The sequence below is a fragment of the Carica papaya genome, chromosome 7 (genome assembly GCF_054855325.1).
Source record: "Carica papaya isolate Zhongbai chromosome 7, ASM5485532v1, whole genome shotgun sequence".
NCBI lineage: Eukaryota > Viridiplantae > Streptophyta > Magnoliopsida > Brassicales > Caricaceae > Carica > Carica papaya.
In genome coordinates, this window is record NC_142315.1 from 27,826,713 (window position 1) to 27,842,983 (window position 16,271).

A 16,271-nucleotide genomic window follows, 5' to 3' on the forward strand; every position below is an offset into this window, starting at 1 on the left:
GGACAAAATCTGGTAGAGCCTCCATAGCTAAAACCCCAAACCCCTTCGAAAAGTCCCTTTTCGATTTCCGTTTCACGTGATTTTTTGATCATTGTGTTGATTGTCCTTTTCTTTGCAAGGTAGCCGAAGAAGGAATCTTAGCCGTGAAGGAGGATCGGTAGAGCCACCACACCTAGAGGTCCCCCAGCTGATAGGTTCGGTTTTTTTGTGATTTTTCGGCCAACCGAGGCCCTTAACATATTTTTCTATAGGGATACGATCAAAATCGATTAAAACTGATCAAAACTGACCCGGCCGAGGCGAACTGTCGCCGTGGGCGACTGGGCCGGCACTGGAGCACAACAGCACCGTGTCGGAACCCTAAAATTGGTCGTAATGAGTTTTGGACACCGATTTTAGATTTTTGGGGATATTTTTAGGCATGTGATGAGCGTTTTGAATTTCAAAAAAAAATTCAAGGAATCCGGTATCTGTTAGAAGGCGTAGTCGACAGCTTAACATCTCAAGACATCGATCCGGATAAGGATCTCTCACCCTATTCTCCGTTACGGTAAATTGAGGCTTAACAATATGTAATTTTGTATTTTTGTAAAAAATTAGAAACCTTAAAAATAATTACAGGTTACTAGTGGAGCTGAAACTGATTAGTTCACAATTATCTTGATTCCTGCCTATTTTTCTGTACTTTCCTACTTGCTTGATTTTCATATAACATATAGTCGTAATTTATAGTTTAATAGTCTTATTAACTTATCTGGTTGTTTTGTTTATATCCTATCAGTATGAATGTAGTTTAATTGATTTGTGAATGCGATATGAGATATTGACATGAGTTTGTTGGTTGTTTGCTATGAGAATCTTTATGTGAAAGACTTACTGGGTATCTAGGGAAAGGGTAGATGGGCCCGGTATATAGAGAACCCTACTATGAAGGTTACCTCAGTCAGACGGGGCTGAGAAGTTTCTTACTGAGAAGGTTTGAGAGATATTATTCACCCTCGTACCGGATGGGGTATCGAAGCGATAAAATATTTGGCATCCATTACTGGACGGGGTATAGGGACAGTCGGTTAATTGTTAAAATTGGATATTGGGTTCATGAGTAGGGGGGGACACCCCTATGGACCCCTAGGGGTACCAGTAAACAGGTAAGAAAGGAAATTTATTATTTCTCGTTCTTTTATGTATGAAAGTGAAAAGTGATATGGACATGGGTGTTTATAGGTTATTTTTGAAAATCTTGTTACGGTAAGTACGGAATAAACGGTCTTCTTTATATTAAATAAATTTACTCAAATTAAGTGTTCCATTAGTTGTTTTATGATTTTTACCAATCTTTAATTTTTCATATTTGTGATTAGTGTGATATTCTTACTGGGCTAATGTAGCTCATCGTGACATGTTCAGGATCACTGAGAATATCCTCAATAAAAGCATCGTGACATGTTCTATTCATTTCTACGAGTTTCAAACAACAGTCACCGGTAATTGTTCCTATGTCAAGTAGACTTGAATAGATCTCATTTCCACAATGTACCGTCATCCTTGAAGAACATCCGTATTTCTTTATCAATTCTTTTTGTGCAAATGCATGAGAAATTAATATTAAAATATTTGTGATAAACAAAATCATATAAAAGGAATTTGAGTTGCACCTTGCCATTTTTATTTACTAGTTAGCTAAACTCTATTTTCTCTATTTTTTTTTTTTTTTTTGCTTATTATCTTTGGGACACTTGCAATTAGTAAAAAAAAAAGTTTTATTTATACACGACAAGAAAGAATATAATTTATTTTAGCATTAAAGTTTTCAGTTTCTTTCTTCAATTTTGATATAAAAAAATTTATTGCATTTAATAATTTCTTATATATATATATATATATATATATATATATATATATATATACACACACACACTAATATCAATTATAATGTTGATTTATTACAATACTAATCGTGAGTATTTTATTTTAATTAATATTTAATATTTTTTCATCAAAATTATTTAAATATATTATAAATTTTTTTAAATTAAAAATAAATAAATAAAGTGAGTAACATATAAATTTTTTTTTACCAACTTCGAGTATACAGCAATACATAAATTTATATTTTTAATAGTAAAACGGGTACAAAAATTTACGTACTTTTTACATACCGAACTCGTACCCATACTTAGAAAAAATGTTTAATTAGGTTAGTTGAACAATCTTGTTCTTATGACTAAAAAGAGATTTAGCAATGCCACATAAATAGTCATAAAAATGGCAAATTTCTTATATAATTTGTGAACCTCTTACATGTCTTGATTAACAAGTGTTTTTAAAACTAGTTTTGTTCATATCTACATGAGAATTGAATTTAGAAACATAAATATTAAAATTGAGTTTGATTGAAATTTAAAAAGTAAATTTTTTTAAAGTTCAAATTTAATATTTATTACAAAAACTAATTAATAAAAATAATTTATACCCACTAAGAAAATTATAATAAAAATAATAATTTTTCATAATTTTGATGATGAATAATTAGAAAATTGAAGGGGAAAAAAAAAAGTTGTCATTATCAACTTAATTTTTTTTCTTAGCCTTTTGGAAAATTTTTCAAAGGCATGAAATCCTATTTTGATATCTTATAGAATTCAAAGGCATGATCACAAAAAGTTGGACACATATCATCTTCAATTAGTTGCCTGTCTGATTTGACCCATGATGAAAACTCCTTAAAGCATTGATTTTTTTGAATTAGGCAAGCTTGAAAAGAACAAATTTTGAGCTATAATATTGTATATTATATAGTTTTTAATGTTTGATAAAGACTATAAATTTTAAATTAATGTCTAATTGAATATAAAATAAGTATACTTTATTCATAATATAAATTTAATCTCACCCTTTTCTGAAAGGAAAAATTACTTTGGTTTATTAATTTCAAATGAAATAAAGAAAAGAAAATAAATGAAATATGCACATATTTATAAAATTATATAAAATAATTAACACCTAAATTAATTATTAAAAATTGCTTTTAGTAATTTTTAAAAAAAAATAATTTTATATGATTTTGTTAATAAAGTCAAATAAATACACATGAATTTAAAAAAAAAATTAATTCTTTATATATGAACCCATAATGCACTTGTATTAGTTATAAAATTTTATGGGTCACTTGAATATCTGGAGGAGAAAATCTAATCATGCTAATTAATCTAATCATGCTAATTAATCTAATCACGCTGATTAATCTAAAACTCTACATTCAACTATTCTTCTATATAAAATCAGAAAGAGCCTGTTAAATCAGTGGTGTTCTCAAAATTTTCTACATTCTAGTTACAAACATGGAGAACTTGCATCTCTTCCTGTTTTTAGCAGTAGAACATCACATTCTTCACTTTCTCCTTCAATGCCGGCAAGGGACGGACACCTGGGCGGGAGCATCGTGTTTTAGCATTATCCGGTGCATCTGGTTCCATGTAGAATCGAGCTCGATAAGCCGCTAAATGAGCATAATATGCAGGAGGCACTGCAATCATTCAAAATGTTCATATACCTCTTGACAAACTAAATATCATAATCCTTCTGCATCAATTATAGCTTAACCTACTCTTGACCCATTAATCAGAATTGCATTAATTTTAATCTTGCTTACCTGGTTTCTGCTTCATTTAATCGGTTCGAACAAAAAGTAAATTTTCTTTACTGAATTTGATGGAGAGAATAAAAAGTTGCTGTAAAGAAGGGATGAACTTACCTACTGATACCGATCGAGTGCATCTAGCATACCTAAAAATAGAGGAAGACAACTGTTAAATGATGGAATGAAATTGATTTTTTGCATAAGTTTTAAATGGTTAAAAAGAGCTCGAGCTATTTATTTTTACACTAATGTGGCTCGATTCTTTTTGCAAATTTATAAAACTAAATGGTTCGATCATTGAACATGGGAATTTTCACGTATAATGTAAAATTGACAAAAACGAAACTTCTTACGTATAGCAGAGATTGTTTGTCAGAGTCTGAATCTCATCAGCAGTAAAATTGTTCTCATCCCACAGAACATGATAATGAGCAGGTCTACTTGTTCCCTATCAATTGGCAAATTCCCATTTAAATAAATTTTTGCAAAGAGAACAAAAACAAGATATATATGATTATATGTATAGTTTACCTGAATTCCTGCATGGCTGCATAGATAGAAGTCAAACTCAGTTGGATGGCAAATCTTAGAGTCCACAACCGTGCCTGCAATTTGGAAAATTCACAATCAATTTTCGATTTATATGACTACGATGTCGGATTGTCTTTTTCCACAAGAAACCAATGTAGCCAAAAAAATTAAGTGATTACCTGGCAATATATTCCCACTCTTGTCAGTACGACTTCTGTCGTTGTGATTGCTTGCAAAGAGTCTAGTATGGTGGCGCTTTTGGACTATAACAAATGTTACCGGAGGTTGATAACCGGGTTCTAGTGACGCGCAAGCCTAAAGATAGATAGATAAATAAATAGATAATGCTTCAAGTACTAACATAGTTAATATAATGAAAATGAGGAATGTGTCTGAGAGTTTTATCCTACCTTGCGAATGGCATCAAGTTCAAAAAGCAAAACCTGGTAGAATTGTCCTTCACTTACACCATCCCTGCAAGAATAACAGGCAACATTCAATGCTTGGAGCAAAAAAGCTTGATTGAAGAAACGAAGGTTGAGTTTCGTGGCTAGCAAACCGGTAAAATATAATCCTAAGTGGTTTTTGTCCTGTGGCTTTCTTGAATGAAAGTAAAAGCTCCCTGCAGCAGCAGTCGGTAACGATTATTAGTATTTCGTAATTCTTTTACTTATAATCGAGAATTCCTCGTTGAATACAAAGAAAACAGACCTAATCATCCCTCCACTAACTGTGCCTCCTTGAGGATCCTGCCAAGTTTTGTATAAATCTTGAATAAGTTCTTGTCGATGAGGCTGAGCACATACCAATCCTGCATATTTCGTAACCTCCGGCCAGTCTTGGGACGCTACAACCTGAAAAAAACCAAGTAATTAAATCATAATGGTTGACACAAAGGCTAAGTAGACTTTTAATATACATGAATAAATCCATACAGCAGCAATTGATGGATTCGAGTCCTCTCCTGTCTCCGGATGAGTTACATCAGCTCCGAAAATAATTGTTGGAATGTCACTGACCAATGGAATTCTCCAGCTTAAAGCATCTAAAAGCACGGTGTTTCTTCCTCCCATCTGAACAACAAGAAAAATGAAATGAGAGGAATCCTTTATTATCTAAAAAGTTATGGAACCTTGATAATCTGCAGACCTTGACGTTGATTTTAAGTGACAGGTTTGCTAGATACTGTCTGCTAATCTTGAAAACATGTTTTGTGAGACAGCACTGAGAAATCAACCCGAGATCTGTTTCACAAATTCGTTTCAAATCACCTGAAATCAATGCAGATAAGCTTAAGTTTTCGGACTAATTCTTCACTTCTATTATTTCACATAGTATTACAATTCTAACATTTGAACTTCTATTATTTCACGTAGTATTGTAATTCTAATATTTGAATTTTGATCATGTAGCCTCAAGGCGTACGAGCCTGCATCCAATAAACCGAGAAAAAACAAGCCAAAAGGACAAATAACTAGAAAGAATCAATAATATACCATACAAAGAACCATTATTGTCTGGAAGAATAGCAATCAGTAATTCCAATTCTTTCCCTTCAAGCTTGTTTGAAGCTGCATGATATACGTATTTTAGTGCTTTCTTAACCTGATCTGGCCTTGCTGAATATATGGGAATAACAGGATCCTGGTTGAATTCCTGTATACGAACAACTCAATCCCATCAAATTATATATATCAATTCAAGAATCATTACATTGTAATACTGAAATATGATATGCAAGTAATCCGAAATAGGTTTCAAAAGTTTACCATGCCAGAGATTTGGCACATTTGAACCAATTGTTGACAGAAACCATTGGCAGTGCTCTCTTGGACACTTCGTGAGAAGTTGATGCAGGCCCAGTATCCTACACTGCTTCCATTTATCACTTTCTGCAATTTAAGGGAACAAGAATTTTCATCCCTGAAATGCTAATTTGCGGTTAAAAAAGATTTGAAAATTTTAACTTCGTTGATTTGATAAACCTTGTTCATCATATTCCACTGACCAACTTGTGGCAAATGTTCTTTCTCCTTTCCATCGTCATTGTACTTGAGCTATTTTGTAGAAGAATTAGGAACCAGAACAATTAGATAAAAATAACAAGAAAACATCAATGAAGTCGTCAGTGGAGCTCAACGATTTTGAAGATTACCCATGGAGGTGGAAGAACCCGAGCCTCGATTGATGCGAGCTTGCTGTCTATATTGATCCCAAACTCCTTTGCATATGGATCTTGATCGTATGCATTTTGGCGAATTGTCTGAAGAATTTTCAGATTTCCTTATCAGTTCCACTTTCAGGCTAAACCAGTCGGTTTTATAACTCTTGTAACATGCACATTACACATCAAGTAAATCAGGAAGACAATTTGTTAATACATTGTTTATGTCATCAGCACCAGGTTTTGATCCTCGAGCTTATGGGGTACAAGTTCACGTACATTTTTATCTGAGAGACTTAAGAAATGCTGGGAGAAGCATACCTGTAAAATATCAGTTTCTTGTTCACAAGGCCTTTGACATGAAACTTTTAGAAGTGAAGTAATTTGCTTCTCATTCAGCCCTTTTGTGTATCTCTGTCCCTCGACTATCTTGCAAGCCTGAAAAGTTTTTGAAAAAAAAAAAAGAAAGCTTAACAAGATTTGGATTCTTGACACTCATATTGCTGCATACAACCTAGCAGAGCTTACTAATCACCTCCATTGGCAAATAGTTGATTTTTCTTGGATTTCCAACTTGAAGGCAAGGTAAATGGGCATATTGAATGGTATAACCATACATTTCATGGAAATACTCAACAACTGATTTCATGTTCATGTGCTCATCAAGAGGGAAACTGTTGAAGAAAACAAATCAAAGAATGTTAGAAAATGCAGTACTTATCACAAATTCAAAAGCTGAAAATTACAAGATTATATATACATTAGCTCCCTTGTTGGCTGAGATGTCAGCCCAGAAATCCGGTATTTTCTTCGAACATGTCTTCTATGTGTTACTTCAACCTTTACACCTCTAAGAGCTTTCTTCACCTGCAGAGTATTGAGCACACACATGAAATTGGCCCCAAATCCCAAAAGTGTTATCCATGATCCACCATTTTAGCCAATTCTTTGATACCTTAACTCTATCTGCGTCAGATAACGGCCTCGAATACACGTCTTTACCCAGTAATTTGGCAACAAATTCAATAACCGGAAGAGGTTCAATGAATGCTGTCGTTGACATGTCTGGAACAGTAGGGCAAAAATTGCAAAGTTTAAGCAGAATCACCGTAGAATTTTCTTGAATATATAAAAATAAATATAAATTGGTTAAGAGATTTTACCAATATTCAATGATAATCCCATCTGGGTAGGCCGTATACTCTGGTAAAATCCGCGCCATGACTCCAGTCCTCCGCCCAGCTGTTGCGGCTTCTTGAGCTCAGGAGAATAGAGGAATCTCCCAACTGATATATACCTATTTACATCAACATTCGTAAGTATATAATTATAAGTAGAGTTGCCTAAGAGATATATAAATCGTTATAGATCCTCAAGATTAAAAAGAAAAAGAAAGCACCTCTGAGCTGCCAGTTCCCTCAACACAATATCAATAACATTAATGGCTTCTTGAGGGTTATCAACTTGTTTTCCTGAAAGAAGTTCTTGTAATTTCACCATACTAGCAACAGCAACGAACTTGATTGTTACTTTAAATTCTCTTTCCCTAAAATAATCCAACAAAAATTTTGTTTTAGTTCCAAAAAATCTATAACATTTACTTTCTGTAACATAAATATAGCAGTGGTTAATAAATTTACCTGGTAATATTGCCCGTTCCCTCATCTTCGTCAACCAGTTTTACAGTAAACTCTTTAGAGGTAAAAGGTAAAAATCCAGCAGTATAAAGATTTCTTCCTCCATCATAAACAGGCAGCCTCATTCCCAGTTCATTGTCTCTATGAACTTTCACCAACTGGGTCATTATAGCTTTTCCCAATTTACGAGAAGTGACTTCTGGGTTTATTTGAACCTACACAAAGAAAAAGAACTTAATTAACATTTAATGAAAACTCTTAATTGCAATCCACTACTTGATTAAGCAATACTTACACTGTAATGAAACAAGTCGGAGATTGACATCTGAGCAAGAAAATGGTTAGCTTTGACCACGCATTTAGTTCCTAACTGGCCATAACCAGGTCGTTTATGGAACACAAGGCCTTTGCATGGAGCAGGAGGAGACAACACAGAATTAGAATCAAGCTTCAGAGCTTTATGATTACTCTTGTTATGGCGTCTTCTTCTTCCGTTATTTACCGTCTTCTTCTTTGCTTCTTCAAAGTTTTCAACGTTGATTTTTGGTGATATTTGGGATGATTTATTCTGATTCTTGGAGCTGTCTAGATTTTCCCTAGATACCAAACGGTTCTCCTGATCTGGGTCTCTCATTTTGCAATGTACAAACTTTGATTTCTATACAAGGAAAAAGAAAAATTAAGAGAGAAAATTCTTGAAAGAAAAGGACTATATGATCATTGAAGAGAGAAGAAATTACTTGAATAAGATTGCACCCAAAAGAAGAGACATGACAATGTGATATAACATATATTAGATATACCCATATATATATATATACACACACACACACACATATAAAGACTAGCTAAGCATCTACGTTCGGGGTTTTATCTGAGAATCTTTTAGGGTAGGAAGAGGAGATTACACTGCAATAGCAACAAGTCAAAAAGTAAGCAAGAAAGAAGAATCAGATCGTATTAATGTAAGGCATCAAATCTTGACAGTGTTTTTATCTTACCTTTCAACGCTGCATATTCTCTGAAAAGATGAGGAAAAAAAAAAAGAAAGACATGGAAAACATGCAACAGAGATTCAAAAGGTCCAGAACAATTATATATATATATATGTATGTAGGTATATATGTTAAAGAGAATTGCCAAGAAAATTTTGCAGAGAAAGGGTTTTTATTAAAAGAAGAAAACTGAAAATCCAAGAAGATGATATAAAAGCCAAGCAGTTATCTTTAGATCATCACAGTACCCAAGATGATATACTAATTGGTCTTATATATAACATATAACGATCCGGCAGTCCTTTTGTAAAATTATATAATTGATAAATATAATCACTGGATAGATATATATATATATATAGCATAACAAATTATTATACATCTATGAAATTTATTTAAAATCTACCACATTTTCTCCACAAACATCTATGAAATGTAGCTTTCTATCTGATGGGTATTTATTATCTGATCATGTCTCAATACTACTTTCTTCTGCTAATGAAGTCTGCTCGTCTGGAAATTAAACCAATAATAATACTAATCTTGGTTTTTAAGTTTTAAGAATTAATGACGGAGTGCGAGAAACAGAGACTTCCGGGAATTGCAGAGTTCAGATCGAGAATGGAGATTCTGGGTCTTCACCAAAATGGCCTCTGCTTTAATTGATTCTTCTCGAGATTCAAGTAAAACGTAAAGGGAAAAGGAAGGTCGTGGAGGAAGATCAGGAATATTCGCCCAATGATCATGACGAACGCGCTGATGACGATGACAATGACGATGATGAAGATGCGAGCAGGAATATTTGGAGAAAATTTTTTCTGAGGCTCGTAAAACAAAGATTGGATTTAATGGCTTTAAATCTATGGTGAAAAAATAACTTCCAAAAAGTAAGAAATGCGCAAAGAAAATAAATATTTAATATACACAAAATTGCACAAATTAATGTTTAAAAATAAAATATATATATATAATTTAAGGTAATTCAATAGAAATACTTACATCTACGTAAAAGATCAAAAAACATTATACTAAAATGAGAATTTATTATCAATAGAATTATAAACTATAATATATAGATAAAGTAATATAGTTTCTTTCAAAATATTTTTCAAAAAATATATAAAATACTTTTAAAATCAAACTATATCAACAAAAGATCTCTAGCGGCTCGGATTATGTTAAAGACGAAGAATGGTGGTAATTTGGGAAAATTAGGGTTTAGGAATTTGAATATTTTTTTTTTTTAATTTATAGATCGATCTAAATCAATTTATATATAAAATTTTTAAAGTATTATATTAAATATTATGTGAAATTTATATAGCATTTAATTATACTAATCGAAAAATGTTATAAGTCAATATATATATTAATAATGACAAGAATTAGTAAAATAAAGAAACTAAATTAATTAATAAATTTCTAAAATTACAGAGGCAGAAATAATTTAAACAAACTAACTTAATTGTTTTTGCCTATAGAATTAATTGAAAAATAAAAGGTAAGATTGGTAGTGGCCTGGAATGAGTGTGCAGGACAGGTTGTAAGATCGATAGGCAAGTAGAGAAGGGCCTTTTTCAGGGAGCATAAAAAGAAGCTTTAACTCATCCCAAAGCCCTACCTAATGGTGACAAAACATAAAACCCCAACCCCCCCTCTCCCACTACTATTCACAATACACAGTTTATACTCACTCACAATAATTAGATTAGACCCAACAGTAGCAAATTAATGGAACCTACCCTTCATTAGTTTACTTAGATTAGGATTAGATTTAGATTTAGATTAGATCAGACCCATTTGTTATTTTTAATGTATTTTGAAAACAATTAGGAAAATTCTTGTGCTTTTTGATTCTTTGAGGGAGAGAGAGACACTTAGTTGTATTGAGCTGTGTTTCTTTCTTCTTCTACTCGTTCTTCTTCGTCTTCTTCTTATCTGGTTTCTGCATTTGTCAGTTGTGAGTTGACAGGAAGTGTATTTGATTCTTTGAGGGTTTAAAGTAAAATGCAAAAGGGTTTATTGACCATGGGATTGTTACAACACACGAGGAACAATCAGGTGATGGGTCATTTTCTCCCTAGCACTACTGGCTTCTTTTTGGACCATCAAAAATGGTGGTGGTGGTCCAATTCAGATCTTGATTAGGGTTCTTCTCTTCACCCCAAAAGAGATCAACCCATTTTATTATTATTTTTGTTCCTTTTTTTTTTTTCCCTGGGTAAGTCAAACACTTTTGGAATTATTGTTAAGAAATTTAAGAAGAGAGAAAAACAGAGAGAGAGAGAGAGAGAGAGAGAGTATGTAAATGATCCAGAGTGAGAAACCAGAAACAAAAACAAAGAACGATAGAGAACAAGAAAAGTCCAAGCTGTCTGAATTAAGCAGTGCAAGAAAAGAACTGATGAATACGTTTTGGGTGAGAATTACTATGAACTGTATTGTTTATTCCAAGATTCACAACCGGCAAAACACAGCAAAACAAATATATATATATATATATATATATATATACACACAGACAGTACACAGATATCAGTACGAAAAGTTTACAAGGGCATATGGGGGATTTTCTTTATTTGCATGCCAAAAGATCAATAAGCATATAAAATAATGAAAAATTATTTGAAAACGTATAGTTGTTCAATATAGAGAGTTTAGGTCGGACGAATTTATGGTACCTATTTATGTCTAGAGGTACTGATAATTATTATTATATTTTCCTATATATGCATTATATTATATATACAGGAGATATACAGTTTAATTATAAATAAATATATACAATTATTTTTAAGTTTTGAGTTAAGATAACCAACATGTTGTATATGTAAATGTGTGTGTATGCATGTGTATAATGTGTGTGTGTGTGTGTGTGCATGTGTACATATTACATAACTAAAATTGGCCACACAACATTTTTAGAAACCCTAATTTTCACTATTGAATTCTATTAAAGACTACAATATGAGAAAAAAGATGAAAAGAAAAATAATCAAGTTTTTGGCTCTGTAAGAGATAATTCACTCCTTACTTGAATACATATACCTATCTCACTCAATATAAATCTATGTTATCATGGCTATATACATATATATATATGCAAAATAATTAATAAAATATATACCAAATAAAATTTAAAAGAAAAAAGAATGATTATGTAGTTAAAAAGCTTAAAGCATAAGACTAAGCTTGACTAAGAAAAGAGAACTTGTTTGTGTGTTTGAGTGTGTGTGTGTGTGTGTGTGTGTGTGTGTGTGTGTGTATGTACGTGTTTGTGTGTGTGTGTATATAGAGTCATATCTATCCATTCAAAACCCATCACGTGTGATAGTGTAAACAGGAAAAAGGAATATCAGTAATTCTCTTCTGCACCCACCATATACATATATGGCTGAGATTTAAACACCAAAGGACAAAACCCTACACCCCAGACAGTAATCATGAGAAAAGTAAACCCCATCAATAGAAACGACAATCAACATTCATTTCTAATCTCCAAAATCTCTGCAATCAAACATACTCACAGTTATTAAACTCCCAGAGACAGCAAGAACCCTACCAACCTTTTTGCTTCACCTTACGATCTTCTTCTTTTTCTTCTTAATAATTATCTGTTATCGCATTTAAAACTCTGTCTTCAGTCTTTAATGTCTTCTGCCTCTTGATTATCTTCCTTCTCTCTTCTTCTCCATCAACTGGAAACTCCCACACTCTGCACCACAACTCAATTTAATGCACCACCCAGAAAGAAAAAAAAGTAGTATAGATATGCGCATGCAGCAAAAAACTGCGGCTATACCTACACTAATTAGGAAACTATAATCCTACACGTCTCCTTTATTTTCATAGGCCAGATCTGCGGCTAAAAGATTCACTTATCAGTTGCAGAAGATCTGTTTGGTTAGTGTTAATTTATGGGTATCTGCCTGGTCTAATTTCTAGGTTGGTTCTTTAATTTCTGAACAGAGATGGAGCTAGCTAAAGGTGCAAGGTACGAGGATCAATTACAGGTGAAAAGATCTAGAAATTTTGGGTACTACATATATCAGAAGTGAAAACTGCTTGTGATATGATGAAGAATTTTTAACTAAAATGCTTTAATGAAAAAAATAAACAAAGAATCTCCATGTTCAGAGCTTGAAAAATACATCAAGCAGCAAAAAGAAATGTGTAGTCACCAGAATTACCAAAACAAGAGTACATGCAGCAAGCTATGGAGTTTCGACGAAAGAAAACAAAGTCCAGATAAGAAGAAGAATATTGATATATTACCTTGAAGATCATGAAGAAAAAGCAAAAGAATGTCTTTATTTTCTTGGACGGGATCAGAAGGAATATTATATATGTATATACCAAGAATATTAAAAGCCTTTGGATGGATGTATACTTATATCTAATATAAATATATATAAGATGAACATGGAGAGTCGGTATCTTCGGGAATGGTTATATATACTTTTGTTTTGTATTATTTATTTAAATAAATAACCATTTTCGATCAGCTTTTCTATCCATAAAGAGAGAGAAAAACACTCACTGCCTTTTAAGAAGAAAGAGGCTTTAAACGAGATAAATAAAGAAAAAGGAGAGGCTTTGGAGTTTGCTTTTAAGAATCAAAGCGTGCAATTCATATTTATATATTTAAAAAAAAAAAAGTTTCTGGGTTTCAAAGAAACCAAGAAGAGAAGAATATGAAATTAAAAAATTAAAAATGCGAATTAATTTATATATTTTTATAAGTAAAGAAGAACAATAAAGCTGAATGGGGAGTAAGTGAGAGAGATTCCATACTCTGATCAGAAAAAAAAGAGGGTTTTGATTGACGACTCTCTGCTAAGCTTTCAGTGCGTTTCCAAGCTGGTTTCTTCTCTTTTTTCTAATTTATTTTTTCTTTGGGTTGATGATGAAGATGATCTGATGCATGTATATATATATAATTGAACGATGGAAGATGTGATGACCGACCGGAGTTTAGAGGATTCCGGCAAGAGAGAAGAAAGTGATCGGAGATGGTTGAGAAGGAAAGAGACTTTTGTGGCTTTAAATAAAGGTGGCCACATGAAGAAGGCACTGGATACGAGGTTTTCAACTTTTCATTTATATATATGTATATATATTGTTGCATGTATATATATATATATATTGTTGACGGCTAACTAATAATTAAATAATAATTAATTTAACCACACAATTAAGACTGGTTCTTCTCGTTTAATTTTTTAATTATTTTTAGTATCGTATAAATCTCATATTTTTGGAGCTTCACTGACTGTAATTGCCTTTATTTCCATCACAAACTTCATCTTTCTATATAATACACACACACACACACATATATATATATGGTAACATAAAACTAAAATTATAACTCATTAAATTAGTTTTTATACTAATCAGAATTTGATATTTCATGTTATTTTGTTACAATTTAATTCACAATTTTTTCTTAATAAAATCTTATGTTAGGTTTGGGATGATCTTCAAAGCATTTTTTTACCGAATCGGATTTAAATTCGATAAAATCTATCATAAACCTACCTTCCTGTTATTTCGGACGTATAACATAATTACGTTAATATATATTATAGACACAAAAATATCTAAGAGTATATAATTTTAGCTAGAACCATTTTGTATTTATTAATTATTAAACTTTTATATAAACTTTAAAGTGTATATATATATATATTTTTATTCTAAAATCAATTCGGACACTATAAATAAAAATTAATTCAGTTAATAATAAAGTATTAAATATGTATAAAATTATGGATTTAATTAAACATTATAATTTACCATATATATGTGTGTGTGTATATATATAAGACCAAAAAAAAAAGGAAAAGGCAGTTGACTACTTTTATGTTGAGTTAAACAAAATCAAAAGCCAAGGCTGAATTTCGTCACCTTTTCAATGGAAGTCAATAATTTAAAGAACACAATAATATGGGGTCCCAAAAAAAAAAGTAAAATTTCAAAACAGGGTTTCATCAAGTGGATAGGGATTTTGGTCTGAACTCTCAAATCAAACATGGACATATAAAGAATATATATATATATATATATATATTAAAGATTGATGCTAATAAAGTGTATATACCTAAGTGCTTTCCAGTTATGTATACATACATATTTATAGAGAGGAGAGAGATTGGGAACTTTCCAGAAAATTTATTAAGGTGATGGTCTGGGGCGACTTTAGTTAGATATATATACATATATATAAATTAAATTATTTTTTGTTTAATAGATTTAATTTGAAAATTATAATGTATAATTTTCAAAAAATAATTTTTAATTAAAAATTTGCAGTTCAAATTTTAAAATATTTAATTTAATAAAATAAAATACTTATATTTTTTTTAAAAAAAAATAACAACAGTTTTTGTAATCATTTCTATCAAACATTAAATAAATTTTTTTTTTCAAAAATTACATTTAATGAGAAATTACTTTAACAATAATTTAAAAATTTATAATATAAGTTGTAACACCCACCAAAACCTTTTTTTAAAAATTTTTTTTGTTAATAAATATAATTATTTATTTATTTTATTTATTGTATTATATTATATTTTGTTTTATTAAGGATTAAATTGAAAAAAAATTTTAAAAAAATTGGTGAAAAATTGGGTTCGAAGAGTATTTTTAAAAGAAAAATCGGAAACCGAGGGTTAAAACGTAATTTAAAAAAATTGCACCACGTGACGCCCAGTCAGCAGCCCCGACCAACCAAGATGCGCCAAGTGGCAGAAGCGTTAACACCGGAGGCCACGCGGGGAGAGCCACGTGAGTGATCCGCGTGTGCGCGATCGAACGGCTGATATCCGTTCCTGTGCGCACGGACGACTCAGAGTGAATCGCGCACGGATTGTTCAGATTGAATTGCGATTAATGGCCTAGATTCACTCCCTATTTAATCGCGATCGGATGGTCCAGATCAAACGCGATGGACGGCTCAGATCCAAAGCGGATGCTTATAAATAACCTCATTCGCACCCAAATCCTAACCCTAGTCGCCAGAACCCTTCGTCGAAGAAGACAACCCAGCCGCCCGGGAGCCGACCGCCACCACCCGCCGCCGCACCGGAACCCTTTCCGACTGCCAAAAAAAGTAAAAAAAAAAAAATTTGCACGAAATTCAATTTTAAACCCACCCACGCCCAAATCAGAGTAAAAGAACTGGCCAATTGACCGAAAAACTACTAATTCGACAAACCGCCTTCGATGAGGCCCTTCCTGATTCTTGTTTCGCGTAATTTTTCAACCGTTGCGATCACTGTTTTCTTCTCTACAGGTTG

The 16,271-nt window shown here is 32.1% G+C and overlaps 1 protein-coding gene across 1 annotated transcript; it reads right to left on the minus strand.

The window, feature by feature from the left end:
* Positions 1-3,176: 3,176 nt before the first annotated feature.
* On the minus strand, positions 3,177-14,028 carry LOC110812720 (protein argonaute PNH1-like). Its single transcript, XM_088207382.1, has 24 exons — positions 13,762-14,028; positions 12,534-12,682; positions 8,268-8,630; positions 7,976-8,187; positions 7,735-7,881; positions 7,499-7,632; positions 7,291-7,400; positions 7,096-7,202; positions 6,871-7,009; positions 6,657-6,773; positions 6,327-6,434; positions 6,157-6,228; positions 5,941-6,063; positions 5,668-5,827; positions 5,321-5,442; positions 5,107-5,244; positions 4,883-5,025; positions 4,731-4,793; positions 4,582-4,645; positions 4,351-4,486; positions 4,172-4,245; positions 3,994-4,088; positions 3,755-3,786; positions 3,177-3,526 (listed from the first exon to the last, which is right to left on the minus strand). Exons 3-24 carry the CDS (start codon positions 8,604-8,606, stop codon positions 3,369-3,371), a joined length of 2,793 nt encoding a protein of 930 aa, XP_088063508.1. The 5' UTR covers positions 8,607-8,630; positions 12,534-12,682; positions 13,762-14,028; the 3' UTR covers positions 3,177-3,368.
* Between the last annotated feature and the right edge of the window lie 2,243 nt (positions 14,029-16,271).